Raw genomic sequence first — 10,035 nt, 5'->3', positions numbered from 1 at the left:
CTAAAGAACATGCAATTTTCATATCACAACTATTGTTCATAGTTCTTACCACTTTTAAATCATATTCCAAATCAATTAGGTGATTAGAGATACAATTATGGCTTCAATGACCGTTAATATCAAAGTTTTCAATATGACCAAACTGAAAATTCAGCATACATAATTAAAATTCACTGATTCATGTGTCTACATATCACCAATCCGAAAACATCAATTAATGAATCTGAAAGTCACTAACTCCTTGAATTAAAAATTTTCAACTTAAGAATCCAACAAGATGTTTTTTAATCCAAAAGCAACCAGGGTTGCAATAATAAAAATAAATAAAAGTCATAAGGGTTACACTTTTTAACACAACCAAAGAAGTTTGAGATGTGTTGGTGGTGATGTTCCTCACGGCGATGATGTTGATGGTTGAAAACGAATACAAGCAGCAACGTTGTAAACTTCTTGGCAATAATGTTGTTGAAAAATTTCAGCAATTTCTCCTTCTTCTTGACAGCAACTCGTTGGCCCCTAGTTCCCCAAGTTTCAGCCACTTCTTTCCTAAAGAAAAGATTAAAAAAAAACCTAATAGAAAGAGAGCAAGAGAGATCTTCTTTTTCCTTTTTTTACACGTTCTTCTCTTCCTTCTTAGAAGCCAATAAAATCTCCTAAAAAAATATTCTAAATCTTATCCTCCAATAACAATATATAAATCTGACTAATTAAAATAAAAAGTCCTAATATAATTAGGAAAGTGGTGTTTTAGTTGGAATTTTCGTGCACTAGATTTGGAGACTTTCGAAAATAAACCTCGTCAAATTTTTTTCAAATTTGCGTCAAATTCGCGTCAACAGTGTACATGCAGCAACTTCAAACCCAATTTTGACCTTGATACATTTATTATCTCTTAACACTAAAAACATGAAAGTTGTAGATCTTTTTCTCAGCGTTCTAGAGCATTTGGAATCATCTCAATTGGAGTTCGGATGAGAGAGTTATGCTTAGATTATGAAGCAATGTCGAAACTATCCAAAATCGCCCAATTAATTTCGTTTTGCACTTAACACCTCCATTTGCATCCTAAATCAAAATAAAAGAATAATGAGTACATTTAGGCACTAAATATGTATAAAGGACTAAATATTAAAGGAGAAAAATATGACATTTTGCATTCTTATCAAATTCCCCCACACTTAACTTTTGCTCGTCCTCGGGCAAAATAGAACAAAATGTAACCTAATAGAAACTCAAGGAAAACGACAAAGACTAACTAAAAACACCACAATGACTTAACACAAATTAAATGACTCTAATCCTTCCAACTTACATCTCAAAGATCCTTTAGATGGTATGGCATAATAAAGTAGGAAGAGCACAAGTTTACTTCAAAAATAAGCCACAGAGTTATTAAGACTATATAGCATGCATACTTGGAGTGTGTGTGTGTAGCCAAATATAAGTGTAATATGCATCCTCAAGTTAATGCACAAATTGTATCAAACTTTACTTCTCATGATGTATCACTCTGGTTTTCTCTCAATTTGATATGGTGCTAGCTACACTAATTACTCAAACACTTGTGAAAACAGTTTAAACCATAGGCTTGCTTGTCCACCCACTCTCCACATTTAAAACAGAACATCAAAGGATCAAGAGGTCTTTGAAAAGGTTGTAATGGGGATAAAGGGTCAAGGGTTCATAAGAAGGAAAAGAAAGGATATCACAAAATTTCCTCAGAACTAGAAAGCAATTAGAAATGTCAATAAATAGGTCTTCATCATTAAGTACCACATTTCGATCACTCTAAGGTAGATTTCATCAATTTTTTTTTTCTTTTCACTTTGCTTTAGAGATTTGTAATGCTCCCATTTCTTCAGAACTTGTATTCTTTAAATTACAACACTTCTTTTCATGTCCCTACTTCTCCTTTGATCACAATCTTCTTTTTATTTTTTTTTTTTTTATTTTTTACAAATCTTACACCTTAGAACCATATGAAATCCTCCCCCACACTTATGCTTTTCCACCCTTCTTGATATCACCTTATAAACAAGATCCAAGCTCATTAGTTCCAAGGAAAAGGGTAAGTAAAGTGTTTAAGTTTAAAAGAGTAAGTGAATGTGGGTTAATGAAGAAACTAGGCTAATGAAGGCTCAAAGGGCTATCTAAGGGTCAAATCACAATCAGGACAAAGGCTATTTGGTCATGGTGGTAAAATCCTAATTTACCTCCATCTTCTCCAAATCTGAACATGTAAAATTGTCTCAAGCAGGTTTAAAGCAAGTTCTAGAAAACATGATATTCACAAGATGCACTCAGAAAAGAAGTTTAAATTGATATGTATAATGAATCAATTATAAGGCTCGAATAGCTCACAAATATTGCGGAATTATGCAAGTATCATTCAATATTTTACCATGCTTCACTTTAAGATAACAGATTACTCGAATCAAGGCTAATGTGCATCAAAATTTTCAAATATGACTACAATATAAGCAAATTAACTCCATTTCTTGTTTTATCTGTAAAAATATGCTCAATTCTATTTACAAGCCATCTATCTTAAGAATCAGTTTCCTCATTGAGTTGGAAGGAATTCTAAAAAGAAAACAAATTTTTTTTTTTTTAAATATATTTTTTTTTAAATTAAAGTTGTAAATCCCTCCCCCACACTTAAATCCTACATTGTCCTCAATGTAGATCAGAATAAGCCTGTAAGTAGAAATATAAATATGAACAAGGTATTCACGAAAATCACACAATAAAAAAAAATGAAATCCACCAAAGTAAATAGAGGAGAGAAAGAAAATGCAAATCTGTGTTGATGTATCCTCAATAGCCTTGGCTGAATTGGGTTGCCTCCCAGTAGCGCTTGAATGTTTACAGTCCTTCATTCTAAACTTTGTACCTCGTTTTTAGTCCTTTGTGAGTGGAGCCTCTAGGAGGGGTACTTCTTCCACAGTGTGCTCCTTAAAAGCCTCATAATAAGGCTTCAAGCGATGGCCATTCACCTTGAATTCATTTCCAGTTTTGTCACTTTTTATCTATACAGCACCATGAGGAAAAACATTAGTGACAACGAAAGGACCAACCCATCTAGAACGTAACTTACCAGGAAAAAGTTAGTCTAGAATGGAAAAGAAGAACTTTTTGGCCTACAACAAAGGCCTTGCCACGGATCATCTTATCATGAAAAGCTCTACTTTTCTCCTTGTAAATCCATGCGCTGTCATATGCCTCGTTTCTAATCTCCTCAAGTTCATTCAGTTGCAATTTTTTATGTAAACCGGCCTCATCAATGTCTATGTTGAAAGACTTAACAGCCCACCACGCCCTATGCTCAAGCTCAACTGGTAAATGACACGCCTTACCATAGACAAGTCTAAATGGAGACATCCCAATTGGTGTTTTGTATGCTGTCCTATAGGCCCAAAGTGAATCATCAAGTCTTTTACTCCAATCCTTGCGTGTAGAACCCACAGTCTTTTCCAAAATTCCCTTAATCTCACGATTTGAGACCTCTGCTTGTCCATTCATTTGAGGATGATATGGTGTTGCCACCTTGTGATTCACCTTGTATTTTTTTAGCAGAGCGTCAATTGTTTTGTTGCAGAAGTGTAATCCACCATCACTAATAATCGCACGAGGCACTCCAAACATAGTAAATATGTTAGATCTCAAGAAATCTGCAACAACTTTAGAATCATTAGTTCTGGTGGCCTTAGCCTCTACCCACTTGGACACATAATCAACAGCCAAAAGAATGTATAGAAAACCGTTAGATGAAGGAAATGGCCCCATGAAATCAATGCCCCAGACATCGAAAATCTCAACAGTTATGATATGGGCCATGGGCATTTGATCTTTAGAACTTAAGTTACCTATTTTCTGGCACCTATAACAAGTCATGCAGTACATATATGCATCCTTAAAAATAGAGGGCCAAAAGAAATCATAATCTAATACCTTACGGGCTGTCCGACGTGCACCAAAATGTCCACCACAAGACTCAGAATGACAAAAGGCAAGTATAGATTTATGCTCAGATTCAGGGACACACCTCCTAATGATTTGATCACTACAATGCTTCCACAAATAAGGTTCATCCCATACATAATATCTAGCCATTTTCTTAAGCTTTTCTTTATTAGACTGAGGTAAAGTATCAGGGAATTGCTTAGTAACTAAATAATTCACGATATCTGCATACCACGGTTCACTTACCTCAATCCCAAAGAGCTGTTCATCTGGGAATGATTCTTGCAAGGGTAAGGTGTCCTCCTCATGTACAAGTCTGCTCAAATGGTCGGCTACCAAGTTTTCACTCCCCTTTTTGTCTTTGATCTCCAAATCGAATTCTTGAAGTTACAGCACCCATCTAATCAGCCTCGGTTTGGCCTCTTTCTTTGTCATCAAATACTTCAAAGCTGGTGCATTGCACAATCCAAATGGCATACGTCTGTACGCATAAGTGCCAAAAGGGCAAGTGAAGGTGGTCTTCTCTTGATCCTCTTGGGCTATATAGATCTGGTTGTACCCACTATATCCATCCAAAAAGCAATAAAAAGGGTAACCAGCTAACCTCTCAAGCATCTGATCGATAAAGGTCAGAGGGAAATGGTTCTTCCTTGTTGACGCATTGAGCTTTCTATAATCTATGCAAACTCGATAACCAGTCACAACTCGTTGAGGTACTAGCTCATTCTCCTCATTCTTTACTACAGTAACTCCAGACTTCTTTGGCACAACTTGAATAGGAGAGACCGACTTGCTATCTGAAATAGGATAAATAATGCCACAGTCAAGTAATTTTATTATCTCATCTTGCACTACCTTCATCATGGGTGGATGTAGGCTTCTCTGGGCTTCTCTGGTGGGTTTGGCACCATCCTCCAATAGGATTCTATGGACACACATGGTTGGGCTGATTCCCTTGATATCTGCCAAAGTCCAACCAATGGCGGTCTCGTACTTCTTAAGAATGTTCACAAGCTTCTTCTCTTGATTCTCCTCCAACTTCGAGGTTATAATAACAGGCAGCGTCTCCTTATCCCCCAAAAAGACATACTTCAAGTGATCTGGCAAAACCTTAAGCTCAAGTGTAGGGGCCTGTATCACTGAAGGTAACATCTTGTTAGTAGAAATAGGAAGGGACAAAGGAGGAATATACCTTGGTAAAATGGGTAGGGACTCAAGGGAGGCCACGGTTCTGATCACAATGGGCTCTTCAGCCTTCTTCAACTCAGCTTTAGAAATGGAATCTCAATTCTCATTATAACCAACTCCTTGAGAGAGTGTTACTTTCAACTCATCCTCTTCCATTGCTTCCATAAACCTCTGCGCAAATGAATCAATAATATCAATAGAAAATCAGGGTTTAATGTCAGTCAATGGATACCTCATAGCTTCAAAGATGTTGAAGCGTATAATTTCATTATCAAATTCCATGGTCAATGTTCCTCCATAAACATCGATCTTTGTTCTTGCAGTCCTCATGAATGGGCGCCCTAAAAGTAATAGAGTGGAATTTAGGGGTGCCTCTTCCATATCAAGGACATAGAAGTCAGCGGGAAAAATGAGTTGATTCACCTGCACAAGAACATCCTCAATGTATCCTTTAGGATACTTGTTAGATCGATCAGCCAATTGGATAACAACATTATCACTTTTAAGTTCACCCAGATCTAAAGAAGCATAAAGACTATAAGGCATCACATTAATTGAAGCTCCTAAGTCTAACATGACATTATCAAATTTATTCATATCAATCACACAAGGAACAGAAAAACTCCCTGGATTCTTAAGCTTTGGTGGTAATTTCCTTTGGATGACAGCAGAGACTGTCTCATTCATCTTTACCACCTCTTTCTCACGAGTTTGCCTCCTTGTAGTGCAAAGCTCTTTCAGAAATTTGGCATATTTTGGCACTTGCTTCAAACACTCAATCAAAGGCATGTTGACTTGTACCTTCTTAAAAATCTCCAAGATGGCTTGATCAGATTCATCTTTCTTGGTTTTGGCAAACCTACTAGGAAAAGGCACACGAGCAAAAGGACTATAATCGAAAGAATTTTTAGGGTTTTGCTCATTACCTCGAGGTTTCAAAACCTTCTCAGATGATGAAGGACTAATCATTTCTGTCTTTGATGTGGCAGGATCTTTCTCTTTGTCCTTTTCCTCATTGTGGGTCACTTGGGCCTTCTTTAGGGTTTTGGGAACATCCACAAGGGTCTTACCACTCCTTGTCGTAACAGCTTTAGCTTGTTCGATATTTGGGTTGTGAACAGTGTTGCTAGGCAATTTTCCGCTCTCGGTTATCTTTCCCAAGAAGTCTACCACTTGTCCCAATTGCTTTTTCAACTCTACAATGTCTTTAGTGTGAGCCAGTTGACCTGTAACAAGAGCTTGAGTAGCAGTATTTAAATTTTATTGCCCTTGAGCAAGGGACTTTAAAATCTCATCATAATTAGGAGCATTAGAATTTGTAGGCACATGAGGATTAGATACAAAGTTTTGAGGTACCTGAGGTGAGACAAAGTTTTGAGGTACCTGAGGTCTCATCAGAAAACCTGGAGGGCGTGGAAACACTTGCCCTTGTCCTTGAGGGTTCTGAATATTATCATTGTTGGCCCAACGTAAATTGGGGTGATCTCTAAGTCCAGGGTTATATGTGTTAGAGAAAGGGTTATACCTTTGTCCGCCTTGATTACCTTGAAACCCAACAGCGTTAAGAGATTCCCATCCTCCATTATTGATCAGTTGGGGGCATTGGTCAGTTGGATGCCCTTGAGTACAGCACACACCACAGATTTGAGCAACTTGTTGTACTTGTACTCCATTCACGTTCAATACCTAAGACAGAAGAGTAGACATTTTATTAACTTTTTCCTCAAGAGTAGAGTTAGAAGATACCTCATTCACCCCATGACTGGAGTTTAACACTCCTTCATATTGTTGATAATTAAGAACACGTTGGCCGAGCAACTCCTTAGCAACTTCAGGTGTCTTATCCACAAAAGAACCTCCAGCAGCAGCATGTAACAATTGACGTTCAAGAGGGAGGAGTCCCTCATAAAAGTAAGTAAGTAGATTTCCTTCCTTCATCCCATGTGAAGGACATGATGCAACTAAGCTCTTGAATCTCTCATAGTAGGCATAAAATGCCTCATCCTTCCTTTGCTCAATTCCAGTTATTTGCTTTCTCAAGACAGTAATCCTTGAGGCGGGAAAGTACTTAGTCAAAAACTCAGTCATCAACTTCTCCCATGTGTTGATATAGCCTGAAGGTAGATCAAACAACCATATCTTTGCCCTATCTTCAAGTGAGAAAGGAAATGACTTCAGCTTAAAAATGTTGAGATCCGCATTCTGTTGGCACATACTTGAACACACAAACTGAAACTCCTTGAGATGCTTATGAGGATCTTCATTAGTAAGCCCATGGAATTTGGGCAAATGGTGTAAAAACCCACTCTTCAGTTCAAACTCAGCTACTTTGCCGATTGCTGGTTCTGGATAAGTAATACAAGTTGGTGCGGTTCCCCCATCAGTTGAATAAGACGTTTGTCTAATGGTTTCAGCCATTGGTAATTCTTCTTCTTCACTTTCTTCTTTTAAATCAGGTATGTTTTCTTCCTCGTCTGACAAGGGATAGGAAGAGTTATCTGGCTCTTCCGACTCTTCCCTTTCCTCTTGGTGAGATGGGGGTTGATGTGCAACTTCTTTTAGCAAGGCCAAGCGTTTTGCAAGTTCTTGAGTCTTTCTTCTAACTGCGGACATTCATGGACCTGAACCCAAAAGTAAAGACAACAATATACAAGTTAGAGTTGAAAGAATAATAATAAGCTTCCCTTCCTAAAAATATCACAATGTGATCGCCATAGTGATAGGAAAGATTCATGTTAAAATTTCAAAAAGTGTAACACAAGATATATTACATCCAAGCTCAACAAGTAAAATAGAATATTAACAAGTTAAATGATACTAAAACATAGGGATTTTGCAATCCCCTGCAGCGGCGCCATTTGATTGACCATATTTTTAGTCATCAATAAACCCTATAGAAGATTGTAGTAAAGTGATTTGTAGGGTATCGTTATTGGATGGGGATTGCGGGTACTCCTATTCTAAAGAGTCATAACAAATTTTAGTTAGTTTAATTAATAAATTAAAACTAAACATATTACACAAATTTGTAGGGGTTTCAATTTTGGCGATTCGGATTAAAAAAATAATAATATAAAAATAAAAAGAAAGAAATAATAAAAATAAAAATAAAATTAAAGAAATAAATATTTACAATTGATCATCTTCTCTCACAATTCAAAAAATCAAATTCATTAAATGACTAATCAAATTGCTTCAACATAGATAACGAATTTTATGCCTTAATTACATATCCGAATTGAATCAAAGTGCAAACCTAAAGAGATCATGCATCTTATAAATTCCTTCTTAGATAATCCCTAGGGTTTTGGAAAAGTCCATCACCTAGTTATTTTGATTAAGCAATCAAGTTAATACTTAGCGTATCCTTACAACTTCTTAAACAAATCATTAAGATCAAAAGGAATTATGATTCAATAACCTACTCTTCAAACCTATGGAAAAGTCCATGGCTAAAGAACATGCAATTTTCAGATCACAACTATTGTTCATAGTTCTTACCACTTTTAAATCATATTCCAAATCAATTAGGTGATTAGAGATACAATTATGGCTTCAATGACCGTTAATATCAAAGTTTTCAATATGACCAAACTGAAAATTCAGCATACATAATTAAAATTCACTGATTCATGTGTCTACATATCACCAATCCGAAAACATCAATTAATGAATCTGAAAGTCACTAACTCATTGAATTAAAAATTTCCAACTTAAGAATCCAACAAGATGTTCTTTAATCCAAAAGCAACCAGGGTTGCAATAATAAAAATAAATAAAAGTCATAAGGGTTACACTTTTTAACACAACCAAAGAAGTTTGAGATGTGTTGGTGGTGATGTTCCTCACGGCGATGATGTTGATGGTTGAAAACGAATACAAGCAGCAACGTTGTAAACTTCTTGGCAATAATGTTGTTGAAAATTTCAGCAACTTCTCCTTCTTCTTGACAGCAACTCGTTGGCCCCTAGTTCCCCAAGTTTTAGCCACTTCTTTCCTAAAGAAAAGATTAAAAAAAAAACCTAATAGAGAGAGAGCAAGAGAGATCTTCTTTTTCCTTTTTTTACACGTTCTTCTCTTCCTTCTTAGAAGCCAATAAAATCTCCTAAAAAAATATTTAAATCTTATCCTCCAATAACAATATATAAATCTGACTAATTAAAATAAAATAAAGTCCTAATATAATTAGGAAAGTGGTGTTTTAGTTGGAATTTTCGTGCACTAGATTTGGAGACTTTCGAAAATAAACCTCGTCAAATTTTTATCAAATTCGCGTCAACAGTGTACGTGCAGCAACTTCAAACCCAATTTTGACCTAGATACAGTCATTATCTCTCAAAACTCAAAACACAAAAGTTGTAGATCTTTTTCTCAGCGTTCATAGCATTTGGAATCATCTCAATTGGAGTTTGGATGAGAGAGTTTGTCCCAGATTACGAAGTGATGTCGAAACTGTCCAAAATTGCCCAATTAATTTCGTTTTGCACTTAACACCTCCATTTGCATCCTAAATCAAAATAAAAGAATAATGAGTACATTTAGGGACTAAATATGTATAAAGGACTAAATATTAAAGGAGAAAAATATGACATTTTGCATTCTTATCAAGCATGTTATGACTAGTTGAACCTAATTGAGGAGAAAAAACTCATTGTAATATGTCATGAACAATTGTATCAGAAGCGAATTGCACGAGCTTACAATAAGAAGGTTAAACCGAGATGTTTTTAACTACGTGATCTAGTTCTAAAGAGATTCCTCTTGATTCAAGAAGATCTAAGAGGAAGGTTCAAACCAAACTACAAAGGTTCCTTCATAGTCAAAAAGGTGATGTGAGGAGGTTCTATGATCCATATAGAGATGGATAGTGAAGTATTTCCCGAG

General features: G+C 36.2%; 1 protein-coding gene across 1 annotated transcript; it reads right to left on the bottom strand.

Moving 5' to 3' along the window:
* Positions 1-5,247: 5,247 nt before the first annotated feature.
* On the bottom strand, positions 5,248-7,764 carry LOC147386522 (uncharacterized). Its single transcript, XM_086424561.1, has 4 exons — positions 6,898-7,764; positions 6,555-6,837; positions 5,575-6,377; positions 5,248-5,322 (listed from the first exon to the last, which is right to left on the bottom strand). Exons 1-4 carry the CDS (start codon positions 7,762-7,764, stop codon positions 5,248-5,250), a joined length of 2,028 nt encoding a protein of 675 aa, XP_086280687.1.
* Positions 7,765-10,035: the final 2,271 nt, after the last annotated feature.

The sequence above is a fragment of the Akebia trifoliata genome, chromosome 14, assembly GCF_017979445.1.
Source record: "Akebia trifoliata isolate Shusen 1 chromosome 14, ASM1797944v1, whole genome shotgun sequence".
NCBI classification, from domain to species: domain Eukaryota; kingdom Viridiplantae; phylum Streptophyta; class Magnoliopsida; order Ranunculales; family Lardizabalaceae; genus Akebia; species Akebia trifoliata.
This window is presented reverse-complemented; position numbering and strand designations above follow the sequence as displayed.

What these genes read in the sequence shown, in the direction of transcription:
- LOC147386522 (XM_086424561.1), bottom strand. Translation starts at nt 7,764, where the DNA reads ATGTCCGCAGTTAGAAGAAAGACTCAAGAACTTGCAAAACGCTTGGCC. An exon ending in AGTGTTTCCACGCCCTCCAG is followed by an intron (nt 6,378 to 6,554) that starts GTTTTCTGATGA and finishes CTCTTGTTACAG; the next exon opens with GTCAACTGGCTCACACTAAA. An exon ending in TTGAGGATGTTCTTGTGCAG is followed by an intron (nt 5,323 to 5,574) that starts GTGAATCAACTC and finishes TCATTTGCGCAG; the next exon opens with AGGTTTATGGAAGCAATGGA.